Source organism: Hyaena hyaena, unplaced genomic scaffold (assembly GCF_003009895.1).
Source record: "Hyaena hyaena isolate Hyena2069 unplaced genomic scaffold, ASM300989v1 scaffold_284, whole genome shotgun sequence".
In the NCBI taxonomy this organism is placed as follows: domain Eukaryota; kingdom Metazoa; phylum Chordata; class Mammalia; order Carnivora; family Hyaenidae; genus Hyaena; species Hyaena hyaena.
The window spans coordinates 1,504,316-1,522,927 of record NW_024080913.1 but is presented as its reverse complement, the minus strand read 5'-3'; the positions used below and the strand labels follow the sequence as shown (position 1 = coordinate 1,522,927).

General features: G+C 40.7%; 1 protein-coding gene across 5 annotated transcripts in view; it reads left to right on the top strand.

The window, feature by feature from the left end:
- POGZ (pogo transposable element derived with ZNF domain) overlaps positions 1-18,612 on the top strand; it is a 50,933-nt gene that overhangs the window by 19,506 nt on the left and 12,815 nt on the right. The window contains exons 1-10 of one of the 5 annotated variants that reach the window (XM_039246285.1): positions 118-138; positions 1,882-2,006; positions 2,988-3,146; positions 9,057-9,232; positions 10,131-10,239; positions 11,690-11,980; positions 12,061-12,279; positions 14,448-14,554; positions 15,232-15,569; positions 15,939-16,093. In XM_039246285.1, the coding sequence (XP_039102216.1) occupies positions 1,883-2,006; positions 2,988-3,146; positions 9,057-9,232; positions 10,131-10,239; positions 11,690-11,980; positions 12,061-12,279; positions 14,448-14,554; positions 15,232-15,569; positions 15,939-16,093 (1,678 nt within the window). In that variant the 5' untranslated portion in view covers positions 118-138; position 1,882. Of the gene's footprint in view, positions 1-117; positions 139-1,881; positions 2,007-2,987; positions 3,147-9,056; positions 9,233-10,130; positions 10,240-11,689; positions 11,981-12,060; positions 12,280-14,447; positions 14,555-15,231; positions 15,570-15,938; positions 16,094-18,612 lie in introns of those variants that run through there. The other 4 variants (XM_039246286.1, XM_039246284.1, XM_039246288.1 and 1 more) reach the window with 4 other exon arrangements.

Here is an 18,612-nt window from a genome sequence, read left to right as displayed (position 1 = left end):
AATTTTTTACTTATTTTTGAGAGGAGGAGGCAGAGAAGGAGAGAAAATCCCAGGCAGGCTCTGTGCCGACAGCCCACAGCCCTACGCAGCTGAACTCAAGAGTGGGATGGATGATGGGACGCCTGGGTAGCACAGTCAGTTAAGTGTCCTGCTCTTGGTTTCAGCTCAAGTCATGATCTCACAGCTCATGGGTTCGAGCCCCACATTGGGCTCTGTATGAACAGTAAGGATCCTGCTTGGGATCTTCTCTCTCTTCCTCTCTCTTTTCCCCTACTGCACTCTCTCTCTCAAAATTAAAAAAAAAAAAAAAAAGTGTTAGATGCTTAACTGAGCCACCCAGCCACCCAGCTATTAAGTCAGCTATTAATAGCTCTTTGTTTGCATTGCAGAGGTGTAGGGTTTGTGTTTATAAGAAACAAATAGGGACGCCTGTGTAGCTCGTTTGGCTGAGTGTCCTGATCTTGATTTTGGCTCAGGTCATGATCTTGTGGTTCATGGTATCAGGCCCTGCATTGAGCTCTGTGCTGACAGTGCAGAGCCTGCTTAGAATTCTCTCCCTCCCACCCCCACCTCTCTCTCTCTGCCTCTCCCCCACTCTATAAAAAAATAAACTTAAAAAAGAAAAAGGGGCATGTTACTTAGGCAAGTGTTTTCAAATTAAAGGCTCACTCCAAAATCACAGTGGAGTACAAGAATATAATTTGGAGAGGAAAAGAACTACTACCCACTTTCTGAATTCTGGGCAATCTAGGATTTGATCCTGCAGCATAATGGAAAAAATACACGTTTTTTAGATTTTATTTTATGTTTATTTTTATTTTGAGAGAGAGCATGAGCGGGGAGGAAAAAGGCAGAGGGGGAGAGAGAGTGAGTGAGCATCTTAAGCAGGCTCCATGCTCAGCCAGGAGCCTGACAGGTGGGTCAGTCCCACAACCCAGAGATCATGACCTGAGCTGAAATCAAGAGTCAGACACTCAGCTGACTGAGACACCCAGGTGCCCCTATTATTATTGTGTTTAAAGATTTCCTTTTTCAGTAATCTCTGCACCCAAAGTGAGGCTCAACTCACAACCCCGAGATCCAAGAGTCATGTGCTCCACTGACTGAGCCAGCCAGGTGCACCCAAAACATACGTTTTAATTGAAGACCCTGCATCTGCATGATTTGCCTCACCCTGATCATAGCCCTGGGTATTACAGATTAAACTTTTATACTCCTATTATTGAATAATTTGCTGTGAGCTCTTTCATAATTTTTTCCCCCACGAATAAAAGTTAGAATGAGGCAACTGGGAGGCTCATTCGGTTAAGCATCCTACTCTCAATTTCAGCTCAGGTCATGAGATTGAGGCCCCATCAGGCTCTGCACTGACAGCTCGGAGCCTGGTTGGGATTCTCTGTCTCCCTCTCTCTGACCCTCTCCCACTTGTGCATACTCTGTCTCTCAAAATAAACACTTTTTAAAAAGAATAATAAAAGTTGTCATTCTAGATCCTTCGAAATATGGTGGTAGGAGGAGATTAGGGGAGAGCATAGAGCGAGTATAGGGGCGAGTTACTGGTAGATTGAAGACTGATTCCTTATTTTTTTATAAAAATTTCATTTTGAGGTCAATATCTTTTTTGGTCCAATGTCTTTTTTTTCTTTTTTTATGTTTATTTTTGAGAAACACAGTGCTTGAGCGGGGGAGGGGCAGAGAGAGAGAGGGAGACACAGAATCTGAAGCAGGTTCCAGGCTCTGAGCTGTCAGCACAGAGCCTGATGCGGGGCTCGAACTCACGAACTGCGAGATCGTGACCTGAGCAGAAGTCAGACACTCAGCCGACAGCCCCTCAGGCGCCCCATTGAGGCCAATATCTTATTTGATCCTGTTTTCTTGTAGCATGGCGGACACCGACCTCTTTATGGAATGTGAGGAGGAGGAGCTGGAGCCGTGGCAGAAAATCAGTGATGTCATTGAGGATTCTGTCGTTGAAGATTATAATTCAGTGGATAAAACTACTACAGGTACCAAACACTCTTTCGATCTTAGATTGTTATTTAAGCCGACTCAGCTGGATGACGTTTTAAGTGTGAGGTGGAGAAGGACTTTCAAGAATCCAAGGATGGATGCCTCATTGTGGCACTGGTGCTTTTTTTTCCTCCATGCTTTAGTCTGTAAAAATTCCTCAGTTTCTTCATATGTGAAACTAGAAACACTCTGCTCAATTTATTTAAAACATTGAGAGTTGAATTAATCAATGCTTATCAATCCTTCAGCAGTCCTCTTAACAAATGATGAATGAGAATGCAAAGTAGTGTGTGTGGCAGTGTTCATTTATGTACCCCGTCAAAAACAGGATCCCATAATCATTTTTTTCTTCCTTGTTTGTTTTACTTGACCTTGGTTTCCTTTGTGAGCTGAACAGAATTTGCTTGGTGTCTGCCTTCATGGACAGTTTACAAACGTAGGCTTGTTAGCTGCTCTTTCAAAAACGTGATGTTGCAGGGTCAAATTCTCGATTGCCCTGAATTCTAAGAGTGGGTGATGGTTCTTTTCCCCCCTAAATTGTATCCGTTGCTCTTTTTATTTTTATCTTCCCTACCTTGAGACCTGAAATGGCATTGGCTTAGGCTGAAACAGGACACAGTTCAGGGTCTTGTGTACGGCTTACTGTGAATGCATGGTTATAAATACCAGTAGCGGTGATGATAAACCTTTGAGTCCTAGAGATTTGCTTGTGCTATATGAGCAAAACCTTAAAATACTGGTTCAGTGAGCTCGCGATCTAAATTAATCAGGAATTGTGAGATGAAGAAGGCATTGTGTCTAATTGGTGGAATGAGGGACAGATAGGAGGAGAAATCAGATGCACAGTTGGATTTGCAAAGAAAGCAGGAAACTTTTTGGCTATAGAGACCCACAGCAAGATGAAACGGGATTAGAACAGTATCCTTTAGTGTCATCTGTCCCTGTCTCCAAGTGACTGTGCCTCCCCTTCCCCACAGTTTCTGTGAGCCAGCAGCCAGTCTCGGCTCCAGTGCCCATCGCTGCCCATGCTTCTGTTGCTGGGCACCTCTCTACATCCACCACCGTTAGTAGCAGCGGGGCACAGAACAGCGACAGTACAAAGAAGACTCTTGTCACACTAATTGCCAACAACAATGGTAAGTGGGACTATTGGGAAATTCTTCCTGGGCCAGAGGGGTGAGAGAATTAAAGAGGTCTTAGGAACAGATGTACCTGTTTAGTTTTAGGTACCGATGTGGTTTCACTAGTTGGAGTGAGTTTAGTAATGGCTCTGTGACACGGAAGGGATTCGGTGGTGGTGCTGCTCCTTCTGAGTTAGTGCTGAATGGATGCTGGTGTTTCAAGTCTGAGGGAAGCTGATCTTGCTGCTGATAATTCGTGGGAGAGAAAATGTAAACCCAGATTTCCTAACTATTAAAGAGATTGGGAGGGGTGTCTGTTTGATTGTTTTTGTTATTTTTTTAAGTAGAATAAGCCCCACTGGTTTGGTAAGAATTCTCCCAAGGCAGCTTTGTTCTGGATTTTCTTTGGCAGATTCATTTGGTCATTGGTTCCTGGTTATGGAAAATAGGATAGGGTTGTTTTATACTTGAAGGAAATGGTGAAAGAGTGGTGTTTTTAGTGTATTTATTGACTAGAGAAGCTACGTAGTATTGTTTTCTATTCATTTCTGATGACTGCTTTTACACTGGAAAGGCAAGCTATGGCTTAAGATTCACAAACTAGAATAAGCACCTTTATAGAATCATTGTGTTACTGCAAAGGACTTACTTTTAATTATTTATGATTAGTTATATATAGCTTTAATTACAAATAGCTTTGTTAATACAAGAATAGTATGTGTATTGTAGAAAAAGTAAACAGTGAAAAAAAAATAAAGGAAAAAATGTTAAACTTGATCTCACTACCTGGATATAAGTATTTGTAACTCTTATTCCGTACACATATGTCCTTGTATGTACTTCTATTATGTAGTGATTTGCTTTTTACATAAATGGATCATACAGACTCTACATTACTCTTTGCCTCCTTTTTTCCCTTAATATGTAATGAATAGCTTCCCATTTTAATCAGTGTATGTCTGTAACATTGTTGATGAGTAACTGTACAGTTGACCTTGGACAACATGGGGGGAGGGGCACCAACTGGCTGCAGAGTTGAAAATTTACATATAACTTTGGATTCCCCCCAAATTTAACTACTCATAGCCTTCTGTTGAGAACAGTTGATTAACACAGATTTTGTATTTAATATGTATTATACTGTATTTTTATAATAAAATAAGATAGAGAAAAGAAAATGTTATACAGAAAACCATAAAAAAGAGAACGTAGTACTGTACTATATTAATTGAGAAAAAATCCAGGGGTTCTGGATGGCTCGGTTGGGCGTCCAGCTCTTTTGATTTCTGCTCGGGTCATGATCTCATGGTTCAATTCATGGGATCAAGCCCCATGTCAGGCTGTGGCTGACGACACGGAGCCTGCTTGGGATTCTCTCTCTCCCTCTTTCTCTGCCCCTCCCTCCCCCCCCCATTTCTCAAAAATAAACAAACTTTGAAAAAGAAAATCCACGTACAAGTGGGCCATCACAGTTCAAACCTGTGTTGTTCAAGAGTCAACTGTATTTGTATAGTTGTAATAGTTGTAGAGGGCTATACTGCTACTTTAAAGAGCTATTGTGAGGATCTCTATCTTTTCTCACATCCTTACTTCTGAGAATATATTTATAAATGTCAAATTGTTGGATCAAAAGTCATTATAGTTTTTAAGGCTGTTGATATTTTTCCTGGAATGGCCATCTAGAAATGTTACATCACTTTATATTTCATTAGAAGTATATATGGCGGTCTTATTTTCGGCTATAACCATTTACTCCTCTGTTGTTAGATATTTATTACAGTCCTTATTTTTTGTGATTATAAACAGTGCTTGGTGAGCATTCTCAGGGATTGTATCTGTGTTCACTGTGTAAACATTTCTGCAGTAGAAAGTGAGATTGTTTGGATAGATGGTCTGAAATTGTCCTAACAGAGCGCTCTGAGTAAGTGCCCGCCAATGGCTCTTTCCTCATATTGCTACCAATCTTAGGTACTATTGAACTTAAATTAATTTCTGTAGACATTTTTTTCAGTTGCTGGGTACTGAAAATATGATTTTTATTACATGAAACATCCTTAGACTTTTTTTAAACTTATAAATAGGGGGGCCCTTACATATATATATAAAAGATGAGGAACCACTGTCCAGAGGATTCTCTCATTTTACAGATGTATAAACCAAGGCCTAGAGTCTAACTAATGTGCTTAAAGTCAGATAGTTGGTAAGTGACTAAACCGGATTTGAATTGCCTAGATTCCAGTTTGTGTCCTTTCCACTGTGTTATTCTGCTTTCCTGTATTTCTCTTAAAATAATATGTCAAAGTGCTGTTAGCAACCAGTGTAGCTGAATTCTTCTTCGATCCTAGGGAATTATTCCAAGGCTTATGACATGACCTAGTCTCTTGACTCCTTGAGCAGACTTTTGATTTCTGAGCCCACCTAGGGCTGTGTACAAAGTTTAAAAAAAAAAATCTATATAGATACCTCTAGTATTTAAATTAAAATGTTGGGGCGCCTGGGTGGCTTAGTCGGTTAAGCCTCCGACTTTCGCTTAGGTCATGATCTCGCGGTTCGTGGGTTCGAGCCCCGCATCGGGCTCTGTGCTGACTGCCACCTCAGAGCCTGGAGCCTGTTTCGGAGTCTGTGTCTCCCTCTCTCTTTGACCCTCCCCTGCTCACGCTGTCTCTCTCTCTCTCCCTCTCTCCTAGAAAAAAAAAAATAATAAAATGTTAACCCACGGGGTCCTGGGTAGCTCAGTCGGTTGAATGTGTGACTCTTGATTTCAGCTCAGGTCATGATCCCAGGGTCGTGGAATCATGTCCTGTGTCAGGGTCTGTGCTGAGCATGGAGCCTGCTGGGATTTCTCTTTCTCTCTCTTTCCCTCTTCCCCATTCACACACACTCTTAAATAAAATAATAAAATAAATTAAATGTTAACCCATGTTAGTGGGGAAAAAATGGGTATAGACTGGTAACCAGTTACATATGTCATGTGTATTCTTCCAAAAATTTTTCATGCATAGATAAGCATGATGAATAAATCCAGTTTCCCTAGCCATCCCCCGTTTTTGCATAATACAGACAATTCTGTAATTTTTTAAATCTGATATTTTTTTTTCTTTTTTGAGACAGGACACAAGTGAGAGAGAGGCAGAGACAGAGAGACAGAGAGAATCCCACAAGGGGCAGAGAGAGAGAGGGAGAGAGAGAAGCAGAGCTCACCCTAAGTGGGGCCCGAGCTCATGAACCATGAGATCATGACCTGAGCTGAAGTCAGATGCTTGACTGACTGAGCCACCCAGGTGCCCCGAAATAGGTAAATCTGTAGAGACAGAAAATAGATTTGTGGTTTCCAGGGCTGAGGAGAGGAGATAGGGAGTAACTGCTAATGGGTACAAGATTTTTTCCTTAGGACGGTGAACATGTTCTGGAACTAAACAGAAGTGATAGTTGCACAAACCTTGTGACTATACTAAAAACCTCTGAACTGCATACTTTACATGGGTAATATGTATAATACCTCAGTAAAGCTTTTTTTTTTTTTTTTTTTATTAAAGTATCAGGAATAAAATTTTGGAACTTTTTTTTACAATTCTTTCTGTTCTTTAGAATCTATCACTCAGCGTTTAGAAATTATTTCTGCAGTCCTGACTGATCTGCATTTACACTGGGAAGAAATGTTGTGTAGTAAAATAAACTACTGCCTAATTTTGAGCTGTGAGTGATGTGAACTTAATGTTAATAGATTTCTTCTTCTGTGACTAATTATGATTTTCAACTTTTGTTTAGCCCATTTTGACTCCATTTAGCTCTCATCTCTGGGTTGTAAGGCTATGTAAGTAAACATAAAAGAATAAAGGAGAACATCAAGACCTTCAGATTTGTAAAAACAGCATATTGTGAGAGAAGCTGGAATCTCTCCCCCTTTTTTAATCAGTTTATGGCTGCGGTACCGTGTTTTTTTTTGTTTTTTTTTTTTGAAATGTTTTATTTATTTATTTCTAGGAGAGAGAGAGACAGCGTGAGCAGGGGAGGGTCAGAGAGAGAGGGAGTCACAGACTGAATCAGGCTCCAGGCTCTGAGCTGGCAGTCAGCACAGAGCCCGACGCGGGGCTCGAACCCATGAACCGCGAGATCATGACCTAAGCGAAAGTCGGACGCCTAACCGACTAAGCCACCCAGGCGCCCCTGCGGTACCGTGTTTATTTGAGAGCAAACTTTGAGGCAGCGAACTGGTTGGTTAATTCTTTTGTAGGCATTTTAAGCCTAAGGATTCTGATTGCCTACTTCTTGTATCCTATGAATTGGCAAAATTTCTTTAAGGAAAATCTTAATAAGAATTTAGAATTGTTTAAAATAACTTATTAGAATTCATTAGAGTTACTATATTCATAGAAAGTGGGTGGGAGATCAAGATAAAATTGCTCATGGTTAATAATTGTTAAAGCTTAGTGATGGGTACATGGGGATTCAGTATGACATTCTATTTTTATGTACTTGAACTTCTCCATAATAAAACATTTAAATTAAAATAGCAAATTGCCAGTATAATTAGCATTGATAGACCTTGGAATTTTCTGTTTGCCTGTCAACCTCATAATCACTAGTCAGCTGGCCTCATAACTATGAGGTCTAGTCCACTGATGGGCACTCAGTTTCTGGAAAAAAGTGGGACAAGACATTGCTGACCCATTGATAGCCACCTATAGACCCACTCCAGTGGTCTGGCTTTGCAGCTAACAGCACTGACTTCACCTGTCAAGTAGGACATACAATTCAGAGGGACCTGTCCCACTCTGGTTATTTGAGGCAAAAAGTTGAGGCAGTATCTTATTTGAATCGTTGAGTTACATATTTTGACCCTGAAATTTTCTGTCTGGTTTTGGGATGTTTCTTTGTAAATCAGTAAAGTTTAGTATTAATGATTTTTTTTTAGCCAAAAGTAGTAAAAAAATAAAATAAAAACATTCACAAAATTACTTTCTTCACAAATGAAAAGAACCTAAAATGTTTAAGTAGCCAGTTTATTAATATTTACCTATGAATAAATCATCTGTTGAAGTCAAACCATTTTTACTGGGTGTTGGTTAGTTTTTAACCAAGTCTTTGCCAATTCTGATGTCGAAAAAGAGAGGACAGCCTGTCCATCTCTCTGTTCCCACACCTGTGAAAGACAGAGACCATTTAGAAATTCTGCATTTCTGAGATTTGCACTCACTAGGTAGAGGTGCCATTCTTTTTTTTTTTTTTTTTTTTTTTTAATGTTTTTCTTTATTTCTGAGAGAGAGACAGTGTGAGCAGGGGAGGGTCAGAGAGAGAGGGAGACACAGAATCCGAAGCAGGCTCCAGGCTCTGAGCTAGCTTTCAGCACAGAGCCCGACGCGGGGCTCGAACCCACGAACCGTGAGATCATGACCTGAGCCGAAGTCAGACGCTCAACTGACTGAGCCACCCATGCGCCCCAAGGTGCCATTCTTTAAGTGTTGTGTACTTGCTGAGTTAATGTCTGTTGATGAATACTTCTCTTTTAAAAATACTAAAGTGTATTAGCTAACAGCAAATTACGTTCTGAGAAAATTAAGTTTTACCTAGTTAAAATATGTAAAAAGAAAGGTTTCTTTGTTTTGTTAGTTTGATTTGGAGAGATTATGTTAAATCATATATTAAATCATCAGAGTCAAAATGATAGCCATGTAAAGTCTTACTAAATTAAGGTAATCCTCGTTAACATATATGGGGGAGATATTCGTGAGCCTCCCTTGTCTGCCTGTTTTTCTGTTAGTTGTAGATTTGGGTGAAGCTTACATTTTTGGTGAGGTTGGTGATGTTAAACCTGAGGTGAGTGTGACAGTTTTGGATATTTTGATACTTGAGATCACAGTGTTTCTTCTTAAACGTGGCTTTGTTTTCTCTTACATTTTTTTTTTCCCTTCCTTTTACCCTTAGCTGGCAATTCTTTGGTCCAACAAGGTGGACAGCCGCTCATCCTAACCCAGAATCCAACCCCAGGTCTGGGCACAATGGTTACTCAACCAGTATTGAGGCCTGTCCAGGTCATGCAGAATGCCAACCATGTGACTAGTTCTCCTGTGGCCTCACAACCAATATTCATCACCACACAGGTGAGTAGGGCTCTGCGCTCGGGGGTTGGGCAGGGAAGGAGAGGAAGACTGTGTGAACCTTTGGAGTTCTGAGCGCTGTCATTTGTCCTGACTTTCTTGTTTGCGGTTTTATACTTTGATACTAACTTTTAGGGAAAGCCCAGTATAACATACAGCCGGGTAATTTCCTATCCTTCAGGGGGCTGTTAAGTGGTTTGATTGACATCTGGGCAGAGATTAGTTGGAAAGCTTAGGTTAGGAAATGTTAACGCTTGGCCCTCAAAGCTTCTTGCCCTTTGCTTGGGTCGTTTTTCTTAAAATGGGGTGAGTCAGTTGACCTTTGGAAATCTGTGTAAAATTGGTGAAGTGCGGGGAGAACTTTGGAAGAGAAGGAGGAAAATTATCTGATAGACCATGTGAGTTGAAGTTGAAAGCCTGTTGCTGGATGTGGAGCATAAAGGCAAGTGCTTCTGTTTGCCTGTGGCTTCCTGAGTTACAAACTCTTCTCTTAAAAATTTGCCAGAGGTTTATAGCCTTTGAAGTGGACTTTGGGAACAATTTCTTAACAGTTGTTTAGTGTTGAATCACTCCAGTGAGTACTCTTACAGGGTCATTTTTTCCCCTTCTGTGTCTTTATCTGTTTAGGGGCCAGTTTGTGGATGAGATCTATTTCTCTTAGGAAGTAGGTTTTCATTTTTGCTCATATGTACTAAAGCTTATTCTTCAGTTTTGATATTTTGTAACTCAAAACTTTTGCCAGAATTCTAAAATTTCCCCATCTCAGTCATGTAAAGTCTCTACTTCTAGAAAAAGAAGCACTGGGTAAGAGTGTGGGAACTTCTGTGGATGTGGTCTTATTGCAGTCTCTGCTAGGGGTAGCTACTCTTCACGTTAAAGATCATTTTGCTTTTTAATGCAGGGATTTCCTGTAAGAAATGTCCGGCCTGTGCAAAATGCAATGAATCAGGTTGGGATTGTGCTGAACGTACAGCAAGGCCAAACGGTTAGACCAATAACACTAGTCCCAGGTAAGGAAAAATGTCTACCCATTTGAGATAAACTGGCATCCAGAAGATTTGTTTTTATTGTCTCAAAATATTCTTGGTCATTTAAAAAGTATATTTAAGGAAAGTCTAAAAATAGAAAGATCATACTGATGTAAGCCCAATTTTTAAAATCTATTTCTAACGTTTGGCCAGGATGGTGGTTTTCTTTTTCTTTTTTTCCTTTTTTGTTTTTAAATTTTTTATTTATTTTTGAGACAGAGCGAGAGCATGAGCGGGGGAGGGGCAGAGAGAGGGAGACTCTGAGGCAGGCTCCAGGCTCTGAGCTGTTAGCACAGAGCCTGATTTGGGGTTTGAACACAGGAACTGTGAGATCATGACCTGAGCCGAAGTTGGACACTTAACCAACTGAGCCACCCAGGTGCCCCTATTTTTCTTTTTAACTTTTTACCACCCTTCAAACAAGGATTATATAGTCATTTTTCTGCCTCTGGTGTTTTAGTCAGCTATGAAGTTTGTTATCCTAAAGGAATATTATTAATGAAAACTCTTAAATTTCCTATTTCTTATAAGTTTACTCGTTTACATGGTGGGATTATAAATTCTCTTTTGCTTTAACTTTATAGCATAGATTTTGGGTATAAAACAAATGACCTACCCTTTGATAATAAATACTGCTAATGACTAGTAATTTTTTTTTTAAGAAACTGAATTGAAAATAATTTTCTAAAATCTTGTAACTTTCCCACAGTTCTTTATTAAGTGTTTGTAAGTTTGCTATAATTCAGACCAAAAGATACCTTAATTTAGTTGTGGTGAAGGCACCTCCATAAGCTTGTCCTCCCAAGATTTTGTTGTTGTGGTTGTTCTCAGAGCCCACAGAGTGTTTTTGGCCTTCAGTCACATGAACTTATCTTGCCTAGTTCTGATATTTCTTATAGATCTGTCAGTGGAATTATCTACAGTTGAGCCAGGACATTCACCCCTGGGACAGTCTAATAGAATGGCATAGTCAGTCTTCTTTTTGAATTTATAGAAAAGAATGGAAGACTCCTTTAGTATCCTGAGAAAGAAAAACCGCTTTTTTCAGGACCGTATCTGCCCTTTGGATATATACCCATACTGCCTCCTACTCTGTGCTAATCCTTGTTCTTTCAGTGTTGAGGTCAAGCTACTCCTGATTGTATTCTTGGGATTGAAAAGGCAGTGTGGTAAGGTGTTTTGGGAGGAGTTAATAGGAATCTTCCTTCTTTAATAGGGCTGGTTACTTAGGCCAAGTTCTTTTATTTGCTTGAATACCTGTTTTCTTAAACATTAAAAATGTCTAATGTGCTACTCTTGGTAACCTCCCATGGCCACCAAACAGTTTGGAGATATAATGTTTTCCTATTCTAATATTTTCGGTAAAGACAGGTGGAATGTATTAAAGGTGAGCTCGTTGACTAAGATGTGGTACTTTGTTTTTCTTTTGAAGCTCCAGGTACCCAGTTTGTTAAGCCAACAGTTGGAGTCCCACAAGTGTTCTCTCAGATGACCCCAGTGAGGCCAGGCTCCACAATGCCTGTGCGGCCCACCACCAATACCTTCACCACCGTCATCCCAGCCACTCTGACCATTCGAAGCACTGTCCCGCAGTCCCAGTCCCAGCAGACCAAATCCACACCCAGCACCTCCACCACTCCCACCGCCACACAGCCAACTTCACTGGGGCAGCTGGCTTCTCAGCCTCCGGGCCAATCCAGCCAGACCCCCAATCCCAAGCTAGGTGAGCCTTGGGAAGTGGAGATGGCAGTGCTGGGCAGGGCGGTGGGTGGAGAACAGATGATTATCACTTGGCCAACATAGCTCCCTCCTTCCCCTCTCCACCTGCAGTGAGCATTGCCAGCTTTGTCACTGTGAAGCGACCTGGGGTCACAGGTGAAAATAGCAATGAAGTAGCCAAGCTGGTGAATACCCTTAACACCATCCCTTCCCTGGGCCAGAGTCCTGGGCCAGTGGTGGTATCCAACAACAGCTCTGCCCATGGCTCCCAGAGAACTAGCGGAACTGAGTCTTCAGTGAAAGGTACAGTAACCTGACCAGGCGTTCAGAAACATTCATAAAGTATTTGTTACATCAGAACTCTATGCTTTGAAATAGAGACGTGAAATAGAATATAGTTGCCAGAATGGAATAGAATATTCTCTTAGAATATCTCTCTACTCTATAGAAGAGAATATAGTCTCTTCTCACAAGAAACTTTAGGAAAGGGGATGGCTGCTGTGAGAAGTGTAACTAAGTCAGCTACAAGGAAATTACTCTCTCTTGTGCTATAGAGATAGTGAAAGGGACTGGTTGGTCAGAGGTGGATGGCATAAGAAAAGGAAAGCTTCATGGAGGAGGTGGATTTCTGCACAAGGTTTAAAAGTTAGAAATTATTGGGGAGGTCTTCCGGCATAGACAGGATATGAGCATAAGAGTTTTCAGTGGTCTAGAGCAGGGGTCAGCAAACTTCTTCTCTGAAGGACCAGATAGTATTTTAGGCTTTATGCATTAAGTATGGTCTCTGCCACACAGCATTGTACAGAAGCAACCGCAGACAGTATGCAAATAAATCAGCATGAACTCCACTAAAGTTGTCTGTGAACTCTGAATTTTATGTAATTTTCATATGTCAGAATATCTTCTTTCGCTTTCATTTCAGCCATTTAAAAATGTAAAAACATTAAAAAAAATGTGAAAACATTTAGCAAATGGTATTGAAAAACTGGACATTCACATCCAATGAAGTTGGACCCATACATCATATATAAAAGCTTAACTCAGTGAACCAAAGACCTAAACATAAGAGTTAAAACTATGAAAGAAGAAAATGGGGAAAGGTTTGTGATATTGGATTTAGTAATGATTTCTTGCACCTGAAACCAAAATCACGGGCAACCAAAGAAAAATACGATAATAATAGATAGATGGGACAATAATAAAATAGATAAATGGGACAACCTCAAATTTTAAACTTTCAAAAAGGCCATCAAAGAACACCAGGAACAGAGTTGAAAAAGCAGCCTATTCAGTGGGAGGCAATATTAGCAAATCGTATAACTCATATAAAGGGTTAACATCTAGAATATGTAAAGCATAACTCAACAACAACAACAACAACAAAAACCAAACAACCCAATTAAAAACTGGGCAAAGGAAATGAACAGACATTTCTCCAAACAAAATATACAAATGCCATTAAGCACACAAAAAGATCCTCACCATCACTAATGACTAGAGAAATAAAAATCAAAACCATGTTGAGATCCCACTTCACACCCATCACTATGACTCTTACCCAAAAAAAAAAAAAAGTGTTATTTTGTGTAGATGTGTAGAAATTGGAACCCGTCCTTGTGCATTGCTGCTGGAAATGTAAATTGGTGTGACGATCTCTCAAAATGAAACATAAAATTACCATCTGACCCAGCAATTGCACTTCCGGGGTATGACCCAAAAGAATTGAAAGCAGGGACTCATGTTTGTACACCCTTGTTCATAGCAGCATTGCCCACAATAGCCGAAAGGTGGAGCAGTCCAAGGGGGCATCAGCTGATGGATAAACAAAATATGATCTATGCCTACAGTAGTAGGTTGTCAAGGAAGGAAATTCTGACACATGCTGCAACATTCATGAACTTTAAAGATACTCTGCTAAGTATTAAACTAAGCTAGTAACAAGAGGACAAATACTGTATGATTCCACTTGTATGAAGTATCTAGAGGAGTCCAGTTCACAGCAACAGAAAGTATAATGGTGGTTGCCGGGGACTAAGAGGAGAGGGGAAGGGGAATTATTTAATGGGTATAGAGTTTCAGTTTTACAAGAGGAAGAGTCCTGGAGAATGCTTGTGCAGCAATGCAAATGCACTTAACCGTACACTGGAAAATGGTTAAGAGGTAAATTTTATGTATGTTTTACCACAATTAAAGAAAAAATTGTGTAACAACAAAAAAGTAAAAGCCATTCCTAGCTCATGGGCCAAACAGAAGTTGGCATCTGGCTGGATTTTATCTGTGAGCTGTGCTTTGCTGACCCCTAGCCATGAGTTAGAAGAATGATGAAAAGAATGGTCCTCGTGGTGATCTCTCATGCTTGCTTACAAACCTTAATGTGCTCTTCAGGGAGGGTTTATCCTTTCTTCAAAGGGCCAGTAATCTTTTTCCAGTATCATCTTACTAATCTTATCCATACTTTTCACTTCTTCCAGTGACCTCTTCCATCCCAGTGTTCGACCTCCAGGATGGTGGACGGAAAATATGTCCACGGTGTAATGCTCAGTTCCGTGTTACCGAAGCTTTGAGAGGTCACATGTGTGTAAGTGATACTACCTGTGATGGGGACCCAGCTTCAGTGGCTGCCACTGTATAACTGTTGTAGGACTGGGAGCTTGTGAAGCAGGGACTCGAAATGACCTGGAAGCTTTATGCTCTCCTTTGGCCTGTTTCAGAAGAGTTCTGTACTTTGGAATGTGGAAGGATACATATAACGAACCTCAAGTAGATCGAAATGTATGCGACCTTAATTCCTTGGTTGTGATTGATTTCGAAACTGCACAGGAGGACAGGTTTGTTAGATAATCAGGACTCACGCTAAGTTGGCCTCACTTTATCTTCTATTTATTGTGTCATTGGATGAATCAGGAGTCAGTTATTAGCCAGTGCATATTTTATCTTTTTCATTTTTTGGTATTAGTCCAGACACAAAGGTTGGAATTTCTTCCTGGCAGGGAGTTCAGAGGCAGGTTATACTAGTAGGTGGTTAAAGGATCTAAGGCAAGAGGGAGAAGTATAAGGCTTGGGGTTTGGAGTGGCATGTGGCTGTAAGTATATATCCACTAGAAAAAGTGGGAGTCCTGGCGACACTGTAGAACACCGGAGGGTGAAACCTGGATGCGAATATTTAGAATCAAACCATTCCCAGGAGATGTTCGTGAGGTTGGGGAGTTAGCACATCCCAGCCCCCAGGATAACCACAATGATCTTCCTTTATAGTACTGTTGCCCAGAAATGGTGGAATACCAGAAGAAAGGAAAGTCTCTGGATTCAGAACCCAGTGTCCCATCAGCAGCAAAGCCCCCGTCCCCTGAGAAAACCGCTCCTGTTGCTTCCACACCCTCTTCCACACCTATTCCTGCTCTGTCCCCACCTACCAAAGTACCAGAGCCAAATGAGAATGTGGGTGATGCTGTCCAGACCAAACTCATCATGCTAGTAGATGACTTCTACTACGGACGGGATGGTGGCAAAGTGGCCCAACTCACAAACTTCCCTAAGGTTGCCACATCTTTCCGATGCCCACATTGTACCAAAAGGCTAAAAAACAACATTCGGTAAGTGTAGCCTCAGAGGTTACCCTGGACAAGAGAAGACTGAAATTTTCTCACATGTTTAAGTCTTTCTCTTTGGGCAGTGGTCCTATTATCCACCCTGGCTGAGGATTATCATTAAGTCAATAAGTGATACTTTAGAAGGAGAAGGTATTGTGGTAATAATAGATAACTTTGGGTGGAGTAAAGGAAACCAGTACATCCTTCCACAGAACTCTTAGTTTTAGGAACCCTTTTCTGGGCTCAGAAAAGGACTGTCCCAAGCTGGGGAAGTTGTATGTATGTGGGGGGGGGGGGACACACGTGATGTGATCTGGGATTCCAAGCCTCATTTTTTTGTTTTCTGTACTCTCCCCTTGTGCTGTGCTACAGATTCATGAACCATATGAAACACCACGTAGAACTTGATCAGCAGAACGGTGAGGTAGATGGTCATACCATCTGCCAACACTGTTACCGCCAGTTTTCCACGCCCTTCCAGCTCCAGTGCCACTTGGAAAATGTTCATAGTCCCTATGAATCGACTAGTAAGTTTGTAAACTCTTAAACTCTAGGGGTATACTTTCCTCTTCATTCACTGAATGGCACTGGGGGGAGCCCATTATTTATATATGAGTATCAGTGTAGAGGAAGCTCTTGGCACATTTCTAGTCAATTCCTTATTTCACTCATCGTCTATTCTTACAACTTAGACTTCTCTTCAAGCCTGAATTGAGTTCAGTGCTAGATTCTGAAGTATTAGGGGCTTTGGTTCAGGACCACTGTAATGTATTGTATCCCTTACCTAGATCTTTTTTTATAGAGGGAGCAGTCATCTATATTTGGACCTCGACTTTAGTTAGTGCCCTGATAGGTTCTACATAGGACAAAAAGTAACATTATAAAGTGCTTTACCATTAAGATAGTGCTTTCACTGAAATGTGAGATAAGGTGTGGAGCGTTACCTCCACTTGACATCTTGCAGATGAGGAGATGCAGGCTGAACACAGGCTTCTAAAAGTTAAGCCATTTACTGCAGCGCATACATCTCTAGTAAGGTGCCATTGGGAGGGGTTGAGGCCAGTCTCCCTAGGATATCTCCTGTGTCCTTCAGGGGATTTCTGCTTTTGTAGCAGAGACAAAAATTACTTAAATAAAGGAAAGTGAGAACAAGACTGTGTATTTGTTATAAACGTGTAATACCAGTAATGGGTGAAATAGTTGAGAGAAGAGAAAAGATCTTTGAGGCTAGATTTCCCAGAAAGTCATGCTTATTAAACTTTTAGTGTCTTAAACAAACAAACAAACAAACCCTTTCAGGATCTTTAAATACAAGAAGGATTTAGATGAATGAAAAGTAGTAAGAAAAGCCTTTAGGTGATGGGAACTGTGTGAGCAAATGCATAAACAGAAATCTACCATGTTATCTGGTGCTTTTGCTACAGATTAAAAACCTTGATTTAAAAATGGATTAAATGTTAAGGCTATCCATTGTATCATTGAATTGAGAGGACTCAAGGTAGAGTAAGCTTCAAGCCCAGAACTTCAGTGTTCTACTTCTCAATGGCTCTCCTGGCTTGTAGTGGAGTGGCTGCGTCCGTCTCAGGCCTACCTTCAGGCACAAGATGGCACAAACGAAGGAAAGACCTGATCTTCCTGATCTCTCCAGAGTCTGCTCTTCCTAAGCAGAGTTGCCCACCCCCCCTCCCTGCATCCCCTCGGCCTTGGTCATATTGGCAAGGGTAATGGAATTGCCATTTGTGGCTGAGGCTAGTGCTGGTCAATAGAAACCTAACGTGCTACGTATACAGTGTTAATTTTCTTAGTAGCCATTTTTAAAAAGTAAGTGAAATTATTTTTAATTTTTTAAAGACCTCTCTTCTTTTTGGGGGCACCTTGGTGGCTCAGTTGGTTGAGCATGTAACTTCAGGTCATGATCTCATTCATGGTTCATGAGTTCAAGTCCCACGCTGGGCTCTCTGCTGTCAGCACAGAGCCTGCTTCAGATTCTTTGTCCCCCTCTCTTTGCTTCTCCACGCTTACACTGTCTCTCAAAAATAAATAAAACATTTAATAAAGTCACCTTTTTTTTTTTAACTGTTTGTTGTTGGGTTTGGTTTTATTTTACAGAGTTTTTGCTTGTTTTTAATGTTTTTATTTATTTTGAGACGGAGAGCACAAGTTGGGGAGGGGCAGAAAGAGAGGGAGAGGGAGAATCCCAAGCAGGCTCTGTGCTGTCAACGCAGTACCCAACATGGGGCTACATCTCACAAACTATGAGATCATGATCTGAGCCAAAATCAAGAGTTGGACGCTCAACTGACTGGGCCCCCCAGGTGCTTCTGTTTGTTTTGTTTTTCGGCTCTTCCTACAACATGGGGTTTGAACTCACTAAGATCGAGAGTCTCATGCTTTACCTATTAAGCCAAGTAGGCACCTCTGAAATTTTAACTCAGTATACTCAAAATGCAATCATTTCAGCATGCAGTCAAGATTTAAAAATGAATGAGATGGAACTTTGGACTAATAATTTGGGAATAGTATGGATATTGGCATCAACTACTATGCAGTTAGAGGCAGAGGTAGCCAACTTGGTCTAGGTTAGGGTCCAGAGTCTTGGAAAGTCTGATAACTCATCTACATACTCACTACATACACCTCTTTATACAGAATCTGTTGGGTGGGTTTCTGTTAATTCCATTTAAGTATGGACTGTATATAGGAAGATAAATTTTTCCTTATGGGGGGAAATGCCAGACAATCAGAACCTCAACAGTCTTTTTTTCTTCTACTTAACCACTTTGTTAGTCTGACTTTTAAGTTTTGAGTAATTTATGACTTAAAATTTATACCGATCAAAAACCTGAGAAATTGTTGACCCAAAAGAGGTAAATATCTTCTGTATTCCTCAGTACATATCCGTTTTATTCTTGGATTCTTCTTTAACCCTTCTGTTCCGCACCAGTGGCAGATCTGCGTAAACAGAGCTTATTTTTTAAATGTTCATATTTTGGGACCCATTGCTTTCTTTTTTTTTTTTTTTTTTTTTTTTTTAATATTTTCATTT